Raw genomic sequence first — 21,944 nt, forward strand, 5'->3', positions numbered from 1 at the left:
TATCCTTGTTTAGCCCATGTACACTTTTGAGAACTATAGATATGTGAGTCTATTGAGGTTGTGCACTATGTTGTCACCATAGCTCGTATGGGGTCCCACTAGGGGCTATCAAATTTGTCCCGAATGACCACTATAAAATGTCCCGAAGGACCACTGTATCCTGAAGGACCACTGTGTCCTGAAGGACCGCGTAGACCCTCGACTCTTGGCATGCCAACTATATCTCTAGATCTCATAACACATAACATGGGCAATATCTTTATATTTTTTCCCATCTTCATATAATCATATGATTCACTTTCACTTGTCACATATACTTTCTCTTTCATATATCTCATGTCATATATCACTGGGCTCTTTATCTCATTCTTATATGATCATATAATCATGTAGTTCACTTCTCATATCATTTTGCATGGTTTTACATAAACATTTATCATATCTTATTCACATATATATATATTCGCAAACACATGTAAACACATATTTTTTTATCTTATAACTTATGTTACCTATGCCTGTAATCTTATGACTTATTGTTAAGTAACTCAAATAACATTGTATTATTACATACTTTATTCCATAACCATCTATTCACATAGCACATATACTCATACTATCAAGCAACATACATTCATATTAATCACATACTTCATATACTATATATCGGATAGACTTATCGCAAGTCAATCTCTATATAATCCTATGCAATAAGATGCACTCACCTTGGCCTCACTAAGTTCCAATCCACTTTTATGATTTTCTTTCTTTCGATCGAATCTCAATTTGACGATCGTTCCGGAACTTGTTCGAGTTCGATATCTACATAATCATACACGAATCCATATTAGTATTCAATTAATGTACTCTAATCTATCACTTCTTAGACCAAAAGAAATGTCTATTTTAATTTCCTCTTGAAGTGCATCGATTCATTCTACAGTGCATCGATGCACTACTCATGCATCGATACACAAATCACTTTCGATGTTTTCCTTTTAAGGTTGCATTCGATGTTCATTTATTTGAGAGTGCATCGATGCACATTGAATATGCATCGATGCACACAACCCAAAAATTCCATTTGAGCCCGAAAATTCTTACTTGACCTCAAATTCTACTTAACCCTCCTTATGCCTTAAAACTCATCTATACATATGTAAACCTTCTTATAACACTATAACACTTAACTACCCCTCATAATTCACCACAATTCTTGAATCAAAGAATTCATCAAATTTTCCATGTGTTCTTAATTCAATTCTATCACCTCTAACTTCTTAATTAACCCTTTGACAAGTCCAAATTTAACTTCAAATTCTGTTAACTCCTTCTATTTCAATAATTCACTTAAGAACTCCTTTTTCTAAATCTCTTATAACTTGTTCATTTTGGAGTTTTAGGTCACCATAACTCTTCCCTTACTCTTTCTTATCACTCAAGAATAAAAGAAACCATAATATTGAAGAAACAAGCAAATTAAATCAACTCACTTATATATGAAGACACGGGAAGAAGAAAAACTGAACCCATCTCTCTAGAATTTCTTTCCTTTTACGCGGGTTATCTCTTTTATAAGAGATATAAAAATCTTTCTTTGCAAAGACCAATTTACCCTTACTTCCCATATTACCAAATAGTCCTCAAAATATTCCTAATTAAGTCTATGAACTTTCAGATCTTTCGAAATTAGACTTCAAATTTTCAAAACTTCCATTTTAGTCACTTGCTCTAGTTTTGGGATGTTACAAATCTCCTCTTCTTTTAAGAAAATTCATCCTCGAATTGCACATACCAATAAGAACATACCTTCTAATGTTCTCATGTTGCCTCATTTACTTAACCTTTCATTCCTTTAGTTCTTCAACTTCCTTTTTCCTATATACATTCATTTACTGTCACTTATTATATAAATAGGAACCAGTAACTTCATTCCATTTCTGTCTTTTTCTCTCCTTTGATTCTGCATTTTCCTTCGACCTTTCTAAAATTCCATATAATGTCACTCATTACGTAGATAGTAACATCCATCTCTAATTACCTTATAACAATAACCAAACTCTTTTTTTTCCATCATCATTTGACCAAGAACACAACCTTATATATTCTTTAAATATGATTAAATATACACTTTAAAGAATCAAACAATCTCTTCACATCACCTTGCACACCTTTCTTACTTCTATATCAAAATTTTCATCTACACTTCCATATAACCTTTATCGTATCTTATCCTTTAACATCCCTTTCATTTCTTTTTCATTATTCCTTATTTATTTATACCCAATTCATATATTCCTTTCATGTCACATACTTTCTTATCACCTATACTTATCTCTATGTACCAATCTTCATTGCATCCTCATAACTTTGATAACCCATTTATTATACAGAACTTCATTCTTTATCATTTATTATACCTATATTTTCCTTTCTTAAAGCTCCATACAATTACTTATCTCCTTATCTACATCATAGTTATCTGATCCGAATACACAACTATATTCAGATTCACATCACAATTGATTAACTCAACTTTATTTTTTATTCTGACATCTAATCAATAACAATTGTTCAACCCAGGGCATAAGTCCTAATCAACCAATCATATATCTTCTTTTCCGTCAAAATTTTCCCTTCACGGTATTGTACTCAACTATTCAAACTCATACTTTTACTTGTACACTGTACTATTCATATGTTTGAGAGTCAAACGTTGTAACTTTCTTTGTCTTATAAACTGTTTACCAATATACTCATAGTACAACTCTTATTATATCACACTCTTGCTTGTACACCATAATATTTCTTTGTTTCAAACTCATAAGCTCCGACGTTACATATCTTATACGCTTGTCACTGATGCACTTATTCTTGAATTCTTCTACGAATTCTCACCACATTATTGATCTTCTAGCCTCCTTATGGTGATACTTGTTCACCATATTCTATCTTATCCATGTAATAACGAACTTCTCAATTTAATTTCTCCACTTTGGAAAAATGAACACCTTCTAGCATTATCTTCATATCATTTATCTAAAGGTCTGTAACAACATAACCTTCCTCAAACTTACCCTTGAGCACGAGTGCTCATAACTCTTTTAACTATTTCGATACATTTATTCAACATCATGAATCATTCTCTAATCTTATACAGGCATTCCCAGAGGTGTTTGCTCTTCTTCTTGCCTGGCCAGGGCAGGTTAATTGCTATTACCTTCAGGTGTATCGCCTTCTGTTTCACTTTGGAAATTCTCATGATCAAACATCTAGTATAATATAACAATTTAACTTTATTAACAAGACAATACACTCCTTACACTATCAGATCAGAATGTTTTTCCCACTTTGTGTTGGCATGTATACTTTTTAAAACACTTTTGACTTCGTTTTAAGCCTAGAATCGGCTAAACCATAGCTCTTATACCAAATGTAACACCCCCAACCCGTACCCGACCCGAATACGAGTCTGAGGTGTCACATTGCCCTTCAAATGTTTACTTTGACAAAATCTAATGAAATTCAGTTAGACATTTCCAATAAAATCCAAATAATTTCTATTGTATAAAACGTATTGTTTTACAAATTGGTCAGAGCGTATCCAGTACAAATATTTTATCTTACATGCCAACTACATTTCATATGACAAAATACATATAATTTAAACATATTTCTGATCTGAATTATGGAAAGGAGAATCTGACCTGTCTTGCTCCTCTAAACTTCTCTTCTTGCTATCCGGAACCTACGTGTGAAACACTCACATGCTAAGTCTATGACTTAGTGAGACATTAAACACATAAAAGTAACTCTAACTACTTAATCATGCATGAACATATCATATCATGCTATCACATAAAACAATATAGCATTTCATGTAATCAAATATACATATATACACATCATTCATTCTTTCCATCATTAACCTTACTTTACTATCAATATGATTATTATTTATATCTTGTAATCATATCCTTTTGTACTTAACATTTTAACCAACATGACTTCGTCTAACCACATAATACACATATCATCATTCAAATCATATGATACAATTTATCTCACAAAAGCATATACATCACATGTAATATATTTATTGTTATATCCTTGTTTAGCCCATGTACACTTTTGAGAACTATAGATATGTGAGTCTATTGAGGTTGTGCACTATACTATCACCACAGCTTGTATGGGGTCCCACTAGGGGCTATGAAATTTGTCCCGAAGGACCACTATAAATGTCCCGAAGGACCACTGTGTCCCGAAGGACCGCGTAGACCCTCGACTCTTGGCATGCCAACTATATCTCTAGATCTCATAACACATAACATGGGCAATATGTTTATATCGTTTTCCATCTTCATATAATCATATGATTCACTTTCACTTGTCACATATACTTTCTCTTTCATATATCTCATGTCATATATCACTAGGCTCTTTATCTCATTCTCATATGATCATATAATCATGTAGTTCACTTCTCATATCATTTTGCATGGTTTTACATAAACATATATCATATCTTATTCATATATATATATATTCGCAAACACATGTAAACACATATTTTTTTATCTTATAACTTATGTTACCTATGCCTGTAATCTTATGACTTATTGTTAAGTAACTCATATAACATTGTATTATTACATACTTTATTCCATAACCATATATTCACATAGTACATATACACTCATACTATCAAGCATACATACATTTTATATTAATCACATACTTCATGTACTATACTATCGGAATATACTTATCGCAAGTCAATCTCTATATAATCCTATGCAATAAGATGCACTCACCTTGGCCTCACTAAGTTCCAATCCACATTTATGATTTTCTTTCTTTCGATCGAATCTTAATTTGATGATCGTTCCGAAACTTGTTCGAGTTCGATAACTACATAATCATATACGAATCCATATCAGTATCCAATTGATGTACTCCAATATATCACTTCTTAGACCAAAAGAAATGTATATTTCAATTTCCCCTTGAAGTGCATCGATTCATTCTACAGTGCATCGATGCATTATTTAACATGTGCATCGATGCACTACTCATGCATCGATACACAAATCACCTTCGTTGTTTTCCTTTTAAGGGGGTGCATCGATGCACTAATTGCATTCGATGTTCATTTATTTGAGAGTGCATCGATGCACATTGAATATGCATCGATGCACACAACCCAGAAATTCCATTTGAGCCCAAAAATTCTTACTTTGACCTCAAATTCTACTTATTAACCCCTCCTTATTCCTTAAATCTCATCTATACATATGTAAACCTTCTTATAACACTATAACACTTAATTATCCCTCATAATTCACCACAATTCTTGAATCAAAGATTTTCATCAAATTTTCCATGTGTTCTTAATTCAATTCTATCACCTCTAACTTCTTAATTAACCCTTTGACAAGTCAAATTTAACTTCAAATTCTGTTAACTCCTTCTATTTCAATAATTCACTTAAGAACTCTTTTTTCTAAATCTCTTATAACTTGTTCATTTTGGAGTTTTAGGTCACCATAACTCTTCCCTTACTCTTTCTTATCACTTAAAAATAAAAAGAAACCATAAGATTGAAGAAATAAGCAAATTAAATCCAACTCACCTTAAACATGAAGACACGGGAAGAAGAAGAAACTGAACCCCATCTCTCTAGAATATTTTTCCCTTTTACACGTGGTTATCTCTTTTATAAAGAGATGATAAAAATATTTCTTTGAAAAGACCAATTTACCCTTACTTCCTTACATATTTACCAAATAGTCCTCAAAATATTCCTAATTAAGTCTTTAAACTTTCAGATCTTTCGAAATTAGACTTCAAATTTTCAAAACTTCCATTTTAGTCACTTGCTCTAGTTTTGGGGTGTTACAGTATCAATACTCCTTTAATGAGTATCAATACTACCTTTGTAATATTTAAATAAACTAACCTTTAAATACCGTTGGGCTTGACCAATATCGATGCTATACTTAATGGTTTCGATACCACTATGTAAAGTAGTATCGGTACCCCCTTGAATATTGATACCTATTTTGCATTTTGGAATTTGAACAATTTGGAAAACATCTGGTAGTATCGATACTACCTAGAGAGTATCAATACTTCTCTTACCTTTAGTATCGGTACCACGTGAACAATATCAATATTGTTCATGCAATATCAATACTGTAAGAACAGTATCGGTACTACGTATCCATAAAATCTGTGTTGTGCTCAAATTCTAGTTTAATAGACTTTGAATTATTTTTGAAAACTTTTGGAAACTTTGAACAAATTCAATCAAGTCTAAAAACATTTTGCCTTAATTTTTTATATCAAAATATTATTTAATATAATTCAACAATCTCCCCCTTTTTGATATAACAAAACATTTGAAAAATTGTTTTGGCAAAACTTCCCCTTAATAAAACATTTAATGAAAAAGAGACATATTTTGGAAAATATTAAAGCTCCCCCTTTTAATTGAGAAATTGAATTTTTCAAACATATATTTCTCTCTCTTTTTGTTATATCAAAAATAATTCAAACTTTTAAGTTCAAAAATAACAATGGAGAGTAAGTGGTAAATTTTAGCATAAAATCATTTGAAAAATCAAAACTCCCCTCAATAAATGCATTAAAAAATTGACTTTAAAAGCATAACACTTAAAAGACATTGAATTTCAACAAAGATAAACAAACAAGTTAGTAGCACAAGAAATTCAATATATCCAAGTCTAATGTAATACCCCCAAAACATCGGGTCATTGACTAAAGTGTAAGAATTCAAAATTTAGCTGTTTGATTTTGATGAATTGAAATGTTCAAGGATTGATTTGAGAATTTTTGTTTAGGATATATTACCAAAGATTGAATGATGGATGGGAAAAATTAGATTTTGGCATGAAATGAATTTAAAATTCATTTTTATGTTATATATAACATGTGATGGAAAAGAATGAAAGGAAAAGCCTAGAGAATTTTCTTTATCTTCTCTTCTTCATTTCCACCGTGAACTCCATTGCTAAGGTGAGTAATCTTGAAGTTGGTTGTTTCTTGGAATTTTGATTTGGTTTTAAGTTTTTGGGGTGGTATAGAAGCTTAAGAAAGCTCAAAGATGATTAGAAGCTATGAGATTGACGAGTTAATGGTGATTTGGTAAAATGGGTTTTTAAGGGACTTGATGAAAAATGATTAGTATTTGGATTTTAAAGATATATTTAACTTTTTAGAAGTCTGAATAATATGTTTGAAGTATTAGAAATGATTGGGAACATGTTTGAAGAATGGGTATGATTTTTAGGTTTAAGTGTTCTAGTGAAAATTTTAGATGTTAAAGGGAATTTAATTGATTTAAGTTAGATGTGATAAGTTTTAGTGAGTTTAAGGGCTTGAATGGAGTTATATGTATGAGATTTAGGTGAGCTTTGGGTAAAATTTGAAATGAAATAAGTGAATTATGGGCAAGGGTATCAGTACTGGAAGAATAATATCGACACTATATAAATCAGATGAACAGAATCGATATTGAAGGGGTAGTATCAATACTAGTAGTACTGATACTCTAATTGAAAAGGAAATTCCAAAATGCTAATTGGGTATCGATACTGAGGTAGGTATAAGTACCATAGAAGGGAAGTATTTGTACTGGGTATAGATTACTGATATTATTCAGCTTGAAATTGTGAAATAGGTGTTTTATTTAGTTTATCTAAATGTTGATTGATTAACAATTAATTGAGCTTCGATATTCATTATGGTTATGTTAACATGTAGTTTTCGATCGAAAGCAAGTACCGAACGAATCGACATAGTAAAGAGATTGAACGAATGTGAAAAGGATTTTGCTTAGGGCATAAGTGAGGCAAAAGTGAGTGCATACTACTTTAATGTATTAATACAAGGGAAAAAGACTTGTGATGAGTCAACTTCCAATGATTTTTAACTAAAATAGAATTTTGAATAGTTATTTATGTTATTTTTTATGGTTTTACCTAAATTGTATTTCAGAAGCACTGTTTTGATTTCATTACTATGAGTATATGTGTTCTATGTGAATAAATGATCATTTGAATAATGTTATGTGAAATACTTATATGGTTAAAGCCCAAAGTATGTGTTATGTGAATTAGAGGTATAATTGGCATGCAAAGAGTTGAGGATTTCTATACGGTCATTGAGGACAATTTTATGTGATCCTTCGGGACAATTCTACACGGTCCTTCAGGACAAATCTATGTGGCACTTCGGTACATATTCTACGTGGCACTTGAGTATGAATTTTATGCGCCAGTTTTGACTGCAATTACGATGCACAACCTCAAAGTACTCACATACCTTGAGTTCTCAGTGATATACGTTGGGCTATTTAAACAAGTTAATATAAATTGAACAGTGCATAACAATATATGTTATTTATATAAAATGTATCTTGTTTTCCATATTCAATGTTTCTCCTGCAATGTTTAAGTAAATGTTAATATTTTATTATCTCATTTATGCCTCACTAGTTCAAAGACTTAGCGTGTGAGTGTTTTCACACGTAGATTCAGAGAATTCAACAGAGTAAAGCTAAGTCAGGACAACATACCTTTGAAGAAGATCAGATCAGACCGATTTGAATATTATGTGAGTTTTTATTTTGAAATTTTGTTGGCATGTACTAAAAATGTTTAAATCGCAAATGCTCTGATCTGCTTTGTAACTATACTTATTAAGGTTTATGTAAATATATTAAATATTTGTTTTCAGTGTCTAATATTAATTTTGATTTTAACTTGTGTTATTAAGGGTTTTGCCACTAAAATTGAAGATAAAAAGTCAAATTTTAGTCGGATTTTTCACATAGTTAAAGCGTTAAAAAGTAATGTTACACCTCAAATTCGTATCTGGGTAGAATACAGGTCGAAGGTATGTCATTTGTTGGTATCAGAGCTACAATTTAACTGATTTTAAGCTCAAAATAAAGTAATTTATTTTTTAAAAGGTGTACATGCCAACGAAATATCAAAAATCTCTGATCTGATAGTGTAATGAGTATCATGTCTTTGCTAATATAATTAAGTGATTATATTTTAATAGATGTCGATTACTAGGGCCTCAGGGAGTAGCAATTCAGCTGTTCCAGCTAGGTAATGTTAAGAACATGCGCCTCAGGGAGTGCCTATGCAAGATCAGGGAGTCTTTTTTGGATGTTAGATGCGATTATGCAGCGTTTCCAACTATCTACTTCCCTTGTTCCTAGGATGAATATTGCTAAAGAGGTAAAAAGTTTAGGAGCACCCGAGTTTAAGGGAGAAGTTGAGGAATATTGGATTAGAATTGATTTAAGAATATAGAGTGATGGTTAAATGTTTTAGGGCCACAAAGGCAAGGATAAATAGCGTGTAATTCACTATTTAGGATTTAGAATAATTTCGATTACAAATTAGATATTTTCGTTGTTAAGCCCTAATAGATGGTTGTTCAAAGTTAACGATTCAGAAAGGCTCGAAAGGATTTCAAGATTATGATGATTGAAAAAGAGAGTTGAGAAATGGAAAGATTTTATAAGAAACAATCACGAAAGATTAATTTCCATGATTAGAATGCAAAAAAAAATTCATATTGATAAATATCGCTTAATAAGGATAAACGAGCTTCACAGTTAAAAGTATAGAAGCATTTCTTTTTAATTTTTGATCGAATATTAGAATTCGATGTGATTAATGCTAGTTTGACGAAATATTTTTTTTTAAGTTGAACTAGGTTTAGTTAATATTTATGTGTTAGGGAATCGAATTCCCAATCGTACGCAAAAGTCTACGATAATTGTATTTTTTTCTAATGATATTTCTATTTAATTGAGATAAAAGAAGGACACGAAGTAGAATATCGATTAATGGTTTAAACTTTTGAAAGGAGATAAAGGTGTAATGGTAGAATATATAGTGTATGTACGAGCCGTGATTTAGTAGAATTTTGAAAAGTTATTCTGAATTCGAAATCTTTTGAAATTTGATGATTATTCAAAATATTCTAACGAAACTATCGATGACCCCTCCCCACTAACCAAGTTATTAGGAAATGAAGCAATATTTATTTGGATTACTAAGAAACAAGGAAATGCAAGGTATGGAATAATAAGATCAATTGGAAATTGATAGTATGGAAAGTAAGTCGGAGAAGTCATTACAATTTTATAAAGGATATTTTAAAATGATTCTCATGTGGTAAAGAAGACAAATCAAGTAAGTTTCATTCGAAGTAAGAGAAAATTTATTTCGAAATGTGTATGGGGATATAGGAATTTTTAATTGATAATAGGTCAGGAATTAGAATAGCAAGTCTTGTTCAAAGTAAATTTTGTAAATTGGATTGGAAAATTCGTCAGAAATTGTACAAGTTGAAGTGGAATAAGTACTTTATATGGTTAGATACATATTTGAATCTAGTCTCTGATGGATCAATAGGAGAAATTTTCATTATAAGGAATAATACATATAGTGTTCTTTACAAGTAGTGTAGACTACCAAAGTTAGAAAGATGCAATAAAGTCTACAATCAACAAGGATTACAAGTAGTATGATGATGCCTCTAATACCGGTATGAGAAGGGTATTGTTGTACGAAGAAAATGAGATAACCTATGTTACAAGGAAGCTTTCGATTTAAGAAGGAAAATTTTCTGAGTTATGAGTAAAAGTGTTGGATCAACTGCATTGACAATAAAGAAAGGAAAACTTGAAGTGTTGGCCAAATTAAGAAGTGGAAATTAAAACAAAGAGAAATGATAGGACTTTCTAATGATTATAAGCGAGTTGTAGGAGTTGATATGTTACGTCGAATTTTTTTTCTGTTTTGAAATTTGTTAAACTTTTTAAAATTTTTAATGGAAGAAGAAGATAACACAATGAATGCAGGGGTAAAGTTAAAGTTTATTCTGTTAGAACAAAGGAAGAATATAAAAGTATATGTTAATGATAGAACAAGAAAACGAGGATAAAATTTGGGATTATAGGATATGTTTAAGGTAGTAAAGATAAGAAAATATTTTCACTCTGGGAGGAAATAAAGACATAAAGAATTAAAGTGAATGTTTTAGAGGACCAAGTATGACAAGGGTTATAAAGAGGTGTAGCTTATAAGCTTGGCATGTTGGTAAATTGAAAATAAGGTAATAAATATCTTTGAATGAGAGTAAATATTTTCAGTTCTCCATGGAAATGGGAAATAGTTACAATGGACTTTGTATCAGAGTTACCTTTAACACCCAGTAAAAAGGACTCAGTTTGGGCGATTGTGGATATACTGACTAAGTCAGCACACTTTATTCCAGTTATAAGTGACTATTCTATGGATAAGTTTGTTGAGTTGTATATAAAAGAGATTGTTTGACTGCATGGATTACATGTATCAATCGTATCTAATAGAGATATGAGGTTTACTTCAAGGTTTTGGAAGTCTTTGAACAAGGCCTTAGGAACTCGACTTAACTTTAGCACTATTTTCCATCCTTAGACAGATGGTTAGTCTGAGTATATTATTCATGTTTTGGATGATATGCTAAGGGCGTGTGTGATTGGGTTTAAAGGATCATGGGAGAAATATTTACCTTTAGCATAATTTGCTTATATTAATAGTTGTCAAGGAAGTATCAAGATAGAAGATTTATATGGAAGAAAGTGTTGGACACCATTAAATTGGTTTGAATTGAAAGATCGAGACATAGTGGGGTTAGATCTAATAAAAGAAGTTGAATAGAAAGTGAATAATATTCAAGATAATATTAAGATAGCCATCGATCAACAAAATTCTTACTCAGACTTGAAGATCAAGGAAATTGAGTACCAAGTGGGTGATAAAGTAATTCTCGAAGTATCACCTTGGAAGAAGATTCTCCATTATGGACGCAAAGAAAAATTAAGTCCACAATTAATTGGGCCCTATGAGATCTTAAAAAGAGTTAGACCGGTAGCTTAATAGCTAACATTGCCTCCGAAAATTGAAAAGATTCATAATGTTTTTCATGTTTCGATACTCAGAAGATATCGATCAGATCCTTCTTACATCATAGCACCGTAAGAGATAGAAGTCCAATATGATTTGATCTATAAGGAAAAACCAGTGCAGATTTTAGCACATGAAGTCAAAAAACTAAGGAACAAGACGATTCTGTTAGTTAAAGTTCTTTGGATAAATCATAAAGTGGAAGAGGCGACAAGGGAGCGTAAAGAGGATATAAGAAGACAATTTCCTCATCTCTTTATGTAGTGAAAATTTGAGGATGAATTTTCTTAAGGGGAGAATTGTAATACCCAAAAATATTGGGTGAGTGACTAAAGTGTAAAAATTCAAAATTTAGCAGTTTGATTTTGATAAATTGAAATGTTCAAGGATTGATTTGAGAATTTTTGTTTAGGATATATTATCAAAGATTGAAGGATGGAAGGGAAAATTGGGTCTTTTAACATGAAATAAATTTAAAATTCATTTTTATGTTATATATAACATGTGATGGAAAAGAATGAAAGGAAAAGAAAAGCTAGAGAATTCTCTTTATCATCTCTTCTTCATTTCCACTGTGAACTCCATTGCTAAGGCGAGTAATCTTGAAGTTAGTTGTTTCTTGCAATTTTGAATAGGTTTTGAGCTTTTGGGTGGTATAGAAGCTTAAGAAAGCACAAGATGATTAGAAGCTATGGGATTGATGAGTTAATGGTGATTTGGTAAAATGGGTTTTTAAGGGAGTTGATGAAAAATGATTAGTATTTGGATTTTAAAGATATATTTGACTTGTCAATGGTCTAAATATGATGTTTGAAGTATTAGAAAGAATAAAGAACATGTTTGAAGAATGGGTGTGATTTTTAGTTTTAAGTGTTATAGTGAAAATTTTGGATGTTAAAGGGAATTTAATTGATGTAAGTTGGTTATGATAAGTTTTAGTGAGTTTAAGGGCTTGAATGAAGTTAGAAGAATCATATTTAGGTGCGTTTTGGGTAAAATTTGAAATGAAATAAGTGAATTCTGGTTAAGAGTATCGGTACTGTAAGAACATTATCGATACTATATGAATCGGATGAATAGAATCGACACTGAAGGGGTAATATCGATACTGGGGGTATCGATACCAATAGTAGGGTACCGATATTGTAATTGAAGAGGAAATTCCAAAATGCTACTTGGGTATCAGTACCATAGAAGGGAAGTATCGGTACTAGGTGTAGAGTGCCGATACTGTTCAACTTAAAATTGTGAAATAGGTGTTTTATTTAGTTTATGTAAATGTTGTTTGGTTAACAGTTAATTGAGCTTCGATATTCATTTTGGTTATGTTAACATGTAGATTTCAATCGAAATCAAGTACCGAACAAATCGACGTAGTAAAGAGATTGAGCGAAAGTGAAAATGATTTTTCTTAGGACTTATTAAGAATTAAGTGAGGTAAAGATGAGTGCATACTACTTTAATGTATTAATACAAGGGAAGAAGACTTGTGTTGAGTCAACTTCAAATGATTTTTTAACTAAAATAGAATTTTGAATAGTTATTTATGTTAAATTTTATGGTTTTACCTAAATTGTATTTCAGAAGCACTGTTTTGATTTCGTTACTATGAGTATACGTGTTCTATATGAATAAATGATAATTTGAATAATGTTATGTGAAATACTTATATGGTTAAAGCCCAAAGTATGTGCTATGAGAATTAGAGGTATAATTGTATGCCAAGAGTTGAGGGTTTCTATGCAGTCCATCGGGACAATTCTACGCAGTACTTCAGTGCATATTCTACGTGGCACTTCTGTGCAAATTTTACGCGGCAGTTTCGACTTCAATTATAGTGCATAACCTCAAAGTACTCATATACCTTGAGTTCTCAGTGATATACGTTGGGCTATTTAAACAAGTTAATATAAATTGAATAGTACATAACAATATATGTTATTTATATGAAATGTATCTTGTTTTCCGTATTCAACGTTTCTCCTGCAGTGTTTAAGTAAATGTTAATGTTTTATTATGCTCATTTATGTCTCACTAAGTCAAAGACTTAGCATGTGAGTGTTTTCACACGTAGGTTCATAGAAGTCAGTAGAGTAAAGCTAAGTCAGGACAACATACCTTTGAAGAAGATAAGATCAGACCGAATTGAATAATATGTGATTTTTTTATTTTGAAATTTTATTGGCATGTACTAAAAAATGTTTAAATCGTAAATGATCTGATCTATTTTGTAACTATACTAATTAAGGTTTATGTAAATATATTAAATATTTGTTTTCAGTGTCTAATATTAATTTTGATTTTAACTTGTGTTAATGAGGGCTTCGCCACTAAAATTAAAGGTAAAAAGTCAAATTTTAGTCGAATTTTTCAAAGAGTCAAAGCGTTGAAAAGTAATGTTACACCTCAAATTCGTATCCAGGTCGGGTACGGGTCGGGGGTGTGATATCTAATATACTTTATAAAATAAGAATTTTTGTATTTAAGTGCATGCGCATAAAGGCTATCCAAAAAATAATATGCATTTGAAAAATTGATATAAATTATTAGAGAGATATCATTTGCAATAAATCAGATGCATAAACATTTAAATTAAGGTCAAAAATTAAAATTTGTAAAATCAAAGCATTAAAACCAATTTTGACCAAAATTCATTATTATGAACTAAAAAATTATGAAAAATCATTAAAACTTTAAAATGCCCATCATAATACACTTTTCAACATACATGAGATGAAAAACATAAAATTATTTAAAATCAAAACTCATGCATGCTTAAATTAAATGAGCAACCAATTATGCAAGATAATCAAATTAAGCTTAGAGGCTACCCATTTCTTTTCTAATGTGGCTAGAGCATTTGATTATCTTCACTTTCATCATCATTTCTCCCACACACCTACAAGAGACATTTAATTGTATTTTGGTATCCAAGTTGCTTTATATCCTTGGACGTTAGTTTCAATGCCCCTTGTTCCCTTAGGAATCCATACTTGTTTAATTTTAAAATGTTTTCCTTTCTTTAAAGGATAAGTATGTTCCTTGTGACAATGATAATGACAATGTGAGCATTTTTTCATTATGAAATTAGATGAATTGTTTATAATGATTTTCTTTTCTTTTGTTAAACATTCAAGCTTAACCTTTAAATCAAAACTTTCTTTTTCAAAATTTTCAATTTTCATTTCTGAAATCTCTAATTCCTTTTTCAAAATTTCATTTTGTTTTTCAAAATCAAATTTTTCTTTCAAAAGAAAATCGTTTTCAACTTTATGTTTTGAAATCATTTTCTTGTATTTAGAGTTCATGATCTCAAACTCCAAAAATAATTCATCATATTCATCTTGTAACTCATCAAAAGAATATGAATCAGATTCATTTGAGTTAGCAGATACCTCAGGCTCTTCAAGACCATTAAGCACACCGCCTTTGTTGGTTCTTCTTTCTTGTTTCCATGAATTTCTTTGAGCTTATTCCAAAGCTCCTTGGCATTTGAACAAGAATAAACTCCTTCATAAACATCGGGACCAAATGAACAAAACAACATGTGCATGGCCTTAGCATTTTGTTGAGCTTTCTTCCGTTCTTGGGCACTTTATTCCTTTGTCTTCTTATTTGGAAAAGAGTAGGTGTTCTTTATCATCTCTCATGCATCAAGATCATTGTATTGGATGAATAGCTTCATTAATTTCTTATAATGGTAGTAGTTGACTCCATTGAAGTATGGAGGTTTGTCAATATGTTGTGAGTCTTCTATGTGGAACGAACCGGAGATGGAAGTCATTTTCTCGGTTGTGTCAAAATGGATAAAAGCTTCTTCAATGATCATCTCAAGTTTGTTAGACCTTCTAATAAGTTAATTTCTGATACCCATTGTTGGGAATCGGATGAAGCTCAATTGAACAACAAAATATTGCCAAGAGGGGGTGAATTGGCTTTTTGAGTTTATGGAGTAAGAAGTAAAAGAGATAGATATTTGCACAAGGATTTATAGTGGTTCGACTTCTCAACCAAGTCTACTTCCACTACCTAAGCTCTTCACTTAGGATTTTATAACAAATTTACTAATTTGTTCTTTCTTTTTCCAGGATAAAGAGATAACATTTACAACTCCCTTGCTTTTCAAAAGCTAAGCTAGAACCAATACCCTTTACAAAATAAATAAAGATATAAACAAGAAAACCTCTCAAAGGTAGGGTGTTTACAAAAATTAGGCTCACAAAAACACTAATATTTACACGAGAAAGGAAAATAAGAATGAAAAACTCTTCTCTTGTGTTTGATTGCTTGGACAGGTGTTATAACCCTTCTTCAAGTGTACTCAGCTTGTTTTTATATGTTGGAATGAGTTTGTGGATGTTTTTAGCCGTTGGGGATAAATGTTTTGCAAAATAAAATTGCCTAAGACAAGGAGTATTGATACTCATTTAATGAGTATCGGTACTACCTTTATAATATTTAAATAAACTAGCCATTAAAGACCGTTGGACTTGACCAATATCGATAATATACTTAATGGTATTGATACCACTGTATAAAGTAGTATCTGTACCCCCTTGAGTATCGGTACCTATTTCGCAATTTGGAATTTGAGCAATTTGGAAAACATCTGGTAGTATCGATACTACCTAGAGAGTATCGATATTTCTCTTACCTTTAGTATCAGTACCACGTGAACATTATCGATATTGTTCATGCAGCATCGATACTGTAAGAACAATATCGATATCATGTACTCAAAAAATCTATTTTGTGCTCAAATTCTATTTTAATGGACTTTGAATTATTTTTGAAAACTTTGAACAAATTCAATCAAATCCAAAAACATTTTGCCTTAATTTGTTATATCAAAATATTATAAAACATAGTTCAACATATATAACGATAATTAAAAGTAGATAATAATATTTAAATACATATCTTTGTACCATCCTTTTAATCAATGAGTAGCCTAATTTCTTCCAATTCATCAGATAAATCCCGATGATTTTTTATTGCAATTGACCACCTATTTAATGAAATAATTTTCATTATATACTCAACAAAATTATTTATATACGAAATCAGTATTGAAATTACCTCAATAATAGCGGGAAGACCAATAAGTTTTTCACCACTGGATATAAAAAGAGCATGTATACCACGCCCATGACTGGAGAAGAAGGAGATATTCACCGATAGCATTTTTTCGATAGTCAGTAGCTCGGCACATTTTCCTATATAGAAATGCCAAAAATACCGAGCCCTAATTGAGTGTGCCAGTATGATGAAAATCTGCGAGGTGACGCAACCACATACAATGAACTTGGTTGTGCAATTTGTTGGGCATCAGAATCCCTCATATGAGCTGTAATATGTAAGCACGTGCATACATTTTAACTTGTTCCTCAGAGACGTCGCGACTCAAATGTTTAAAAGTTGTATCCAACCAATTTAACGGTATTCAACCACCATTGAAATTAGGCGAGATACCTCTAAGATACTCCTCGCACAAGGAATGCCAGTCACCATCCGTCACCCCAGAAATCACATCCCCATCTACCAGAAGCCCCAAATGTATGTAAACATCCTCCAGCGTAATTGTGCAGTCTCCATAGAGAATATGAAATGTGTGTGTCTTTGTTCTCCACCTTTCAACCAAAGTAGAAATAAGGTCAGATTCAAGGTTACAATGGCCTTTATATTTCATTATGTAACTGAATCCAGCCTCGACTAAATACGACCATACACGAGTAGATATTTCTAACTTAAGGTTACGAATGAATGTATCTAATATACAATCTCTCTCCTAATTTAATAAATATTATACAAATTAAAATATAAACTAATACTAAAATATTAAATAAAAAACATTCACAATAATTAAAATTACAATCGAATTTAAAATTGTTACCGTGTCGGTAAAATGCCTCGAGATATAATTATCATCTAAACATAGCAAACCGCCTTCCATTTTATAACTGAAAAAAATAATTAAAAATTAGTATAATAAAATTGAATAAAATAATAAATTATTGATCAATTATAATACAATAAAAATATTTTACCTTCTTAATAGAAAATTAATGCTCGAAAAATGAGAGAATTTGATATTTGAGTGTGGTTTAGAGGTTGTGTTTGGGTGTGGTATTTATAGGAAGAGATGAGGGGGAGACGAGCTCCTATAAATGTGGGAGGCGGATAATTGGGGTATCCATATATGTCAGAAACCCTGCGAAGGCGCAAATTGCCATTCGTGTCTTTCTTTACGTGGCTCCAATTTGGACCGAACCCTCGAAGGCGTAAATAATGATCCGCGCCTTTCCTTACGTGGCATCAACTCAGACAAAATCCCTCGAAGGCACGGATGACGATCCGTGCTTTATTACCATCGTGTTAGAGAGGGTACTAGATCAATAATATTAAAGGTAAGGGTGTCGGGCAAATAATTATTAGTGGTACGAGTGATATTTCGGTAATAAAGTTCACGCGCTTTCTGAAGATCGAATATTTAAGTCTGAGTTTAGATCTCTCTCTTCCATCATCGAATCGAGAAAGGGGGAAATGGCAATTAACAATGATGGCAGCATCAACAGCGATCTACAGGAATCGAGCCCTCTTCTGAGCAAGCAAGGCGGTGTTGGAGAAGATGAGAAGAAGAAACTAAATGTTAACAAATCAAAGGAAGCGGCCGCCGATGTGGCAGCTTCGCCGGAAGTTGGTACCGGGGCTGGGTTTGGGTGGACCGCCGAAGGGCTGCCTTTGGTTCACGGGAGTGTTGTCGGAGAACCAATGGGCCGATCCCAGTGGGATTCCCCCCTCCTTGCTTGTCTCGGCCGTAACGATGGGTTTTGCAGCAGTGACATTGAAGTTTGTAAGTTTTTTATTTGAGTTTTCTCTAGATCGATCTGATATTTTACGAATTTGTTGTGTTGGGATTTTTAATCGACCGAGAAATTTGGGATTTTTCCCAAATTATAATAGCTAGGTTTGGAATTAAAAGACAACTTATGATTTCATGAATTGCAATGATTAAAAGGATGGGTAGATAATTGTAATTTTGTTCGAATTCTGTGATCAATGACATTCTGGTTAGCATTTTATTTTATACCATCTTTGTTATTCCGATTTCGTGCCCAACTTATATTATTATAAGGATTATATGGATATAGAGATATGACCACACGACTCCAATGGTTTTTCAAATGTACTAAAAAATGAGCATACTTATGATGGACACAGATACATATGAAGCTTGAATTTGCTTCTTTCAGCTAACAGTGTTCATATTTTCAATGTTCATTTGTTTCTCAATCAAACAAGTACAATTAAAATGTTCTACACATTTGTTTGCGCATCTAGTTTTTCAGTTATGTAGCGCTTATTTTTGCATTTGATTCGAATCATGATATTTCGGCCAGGCCTACTCGGAAGCGTGGCCCCTTGTGTGCTATATGGAAGCAATGTTGAACGACTTGGATCTGCACCGGGGACATTTGCAAATCACTGCTTACCTTACTCTGGTCTTTACTTGATTGGGAATTCCTTTTGTGGCTGGAATTGTCTTGCTCCATGGTTTTCATACCCTACCCGAACTGCAATTCGTCGCAAGTTTAATCTTGAGGCAAGTAAATCTAATCTTTCATTTCACATTTCTTCTTTATTTTTTCAGGTTATTAATATAATTTTAACCAGCTCATTAAAGCATAGAGGAGTCCAATTTGGTTTTAGATTTTTGTTCGTTCAATGTTCCTTTCCGATCGTAACAACACAAGTTCCATGTTTAATTTGGTTTTTTGATGTTTCTAATATCCTTTGATCTATTGGAGTTTGTTGATCCTCTAGATTTGTGTTTTTATTATGCATAGAATCAACTAGGTGAGGGCTTTCAAAGATTTATTCGTTGCTGTTTTCTTTGCAAAAAACAGGGTACCTGTGAGGCACTTAACAGGTCATGTGGATGCTGTGGAAGCTGTGTGGAAGACGAGGTGCAACGTGAACTCTGTGAGTCGACCTGTGACTTTGCAACGCATGTTTTCTGCCATGCATATGCTCTTTGCCAGGAAGGCCGCGAACTTCGTCGAAGGTTGCCTCACCCGGGGCACAATGCTCAGCCTGTGCTGGTCATGATCCCTCCCGGTGAACAGACCATGGGCCGTGGTGCCTGAGTGCATACGCGTTATATAGTGAAAGAATTTGAATAGCTTATCGGTGTCTCGTCCATGTTTTCATCAGTGTGGTAGTGGAATAATGCTAAAAAGTTATCTACACTGTCTGAACTCTTAGGTACTACCATTAAAGGATGATTGCTAGTGATCAAGCCGAATAACAAACTGATTGATATATGGATTTTATGCATTTTGTATGAATATATAATGCAGTAAATGTTTCTCTTTTTCGTATATTTACGTATTATTCCTCATTCGAATACGCATCAGTATTAACAGATTTATTTGAAGCTGCTTAAACAAATGAAGAGTAAATAGAAAACAAAAAGGAAACTAGAGTACATGCAATCAGATATGAGATAAATAAACTGCACGTTATGAACAGAAAATCAGTATCTCACTTTCCTGTCTACCAAATATGGGATTAACTTCTAATTAAGATGTTGAAAGTTAAACAAGAAGCAACTATCTGGGAACAAAACATGAAGAAAATCGACAACGACCCATTTTTAACAAACAAAATTACATGCATACAAACATTTCTACAGGAGATGTAAATCTATCATTCTTTTTTAAGCTGTGATCACAAGGCTAATGAAACCCAGAAACTTATGGACGGATGGATGAGAAATCCACTCAAACTCTCATATTTAATCTTTCCTTTTAGGTTCTTCAGTCAGAATTCAAGAGAGGCATGGATGAACAGAAAAAAAAATCCAAACCATATAAAGATAGTGTTAAAACAGAAAGAATAGATTGATAAGTTTGCTTGCAATAGAAAATGTAATATAATAGTTTTAAAGAACCTAAATTTAATTAAAATTTATAACAAAAAAAAATATTTCCCCAATTTACATTAAAATAATATCTCCTCTTTCTTCTGCACCATTCTTATTTTTCCTTTGGATAGAAAATTTCATGCTCATCCCATTGATCATTCTTTACTCACAAGAATCATAATATTGAAATATTTAAGCAACCCAGAAAAATATTTCGTAATTAATTTGAGATGATTACAAGTTAACACACATCCTACAAATGTAGTTGTTCGAACTCAAAACTTTTAAGAATAACAACATTTTCTTTTACCACTGAAATTGCTAGTATGACGTCTTGAGTTCGAGTAACTGCGTGTGTAGAATATATATACGTTGTTGATAGTTAAAAGAATATTATAAATATATACTATTTTATAATTGTAATAGAATTCAAAAAGAAGTTTTATTGTGTTCATATAAGGGTATTTCATTTAGTTATTTATGCTAAACAGTATTATTGTTTTTTTATTAAGATTCCCCTTTTATTTTGTGTTACTATATAGTATGTCAAATTTCCCAAAATTTAAACTTGAAACTTTTGATATCTAAAATATAATTTATCATGAATATTTGAGGCTAAGATTCATCTAGATTTTTTGACAGAATAAGAAGGCATCCAACCAAAATAAAAGCCAAACTCATTATTTATTACAAACAAAAGAAGGTTTTGGTCCAACATTTTAGATTATATAATAAAATTATCACAAGTTTGGCGCAACCAAGGGACTGGTATGATTCTCGCTTAGGTTGCTATAGGTCCCGAGTTCAGTTCTCGAATGTTAAATGCGTAGTTTACCCTTTTTCAATTTCCCTTTCCTTATTCATCAGGATATCAATAGGGTAAGTTCATCAAAAAGCAATGAAGAACCATATGTAAAACAACAGATCTCCAAATTTTTATTCCAAATAGAACTAATAAGTACTTAGATTAACATTTATCGTTAAAGACGAGACCAGAAAAACATTATTATTATTTTATT

General features: G+C 31.9%; 1 protein-coding gene across 1 annotated transcript; it reads left to right on the top strand.

Annotated features, from left to right (window-relative positions):
• Positions 1 to 18,518: 18,518 nt before the first annotated feature.
• LOC120129606 (cell number regulator 8-like) lies at positions 18,519 to 20,323 on the top strand. The gene is made up of 3 exons (XM_039147074.1): positions 18,519 to 18,852; positions 19,400 to 19,602; positions 19,907 to 20,323. Exons 1-3 carry the CDS (start codon positions 18,543 to 18,545, stop codon positions 20,144 to 20,146), a joined length of 753 nt encoding a protein of 250 aa, XP_039003005.1. The 5' UTR covers positions 18,519 to 18,542; the 3' UTR covers positions 20,147 to 20,323.
• The last annotated feature ends 1,621 nt before the right edge of the window (positions 20,324 to 21,944 follow it).

This window comes from Hibiscus syriacus, unplaced genomic scaffold, assembly GCF_006381635.1.
Source record: "Hibiscus syriacus cultivar Baekdansim isolate YM2019G1 unplaced genomic scaffold, ASM638163v2 tig00110503_pilon, whole genome shotgun sequence".
In the NCBI taxonomy this organism is placed as follows: domain Eukaryota; kingdom Viridiplantae; phylum Streptophyta; class Magnoliopsida; order Malvales; family Malvaceae; genus Hibiscus; species Hibiscus syriacus.

Excerpts from the sequence above, each read along its gene's own strand:
- LOC120129606 (XM_039147074.1), top strand. The coding sequence starts at position 18,543 with ATGGCAATTAACAATGATGGCAGCATCAACAGCGATCTACAGGAATCG. Across the intron at positions 18,853-19,399 it reads CAGCAGTGACATTGAAGTTT|GCCTACTCGGAAGCGTGGCC; the intron begins GTAAGTTTTTTA and ends TATTTCGGCCAG. Across the intron at positions 19,603-19,906 it reads GTCGCAAGTTTAATCTTGAG|GGTACCTGTGAGGCACTTAA; the intron begins GCAAGTAAATCT and ends TGCAAAAAACAG.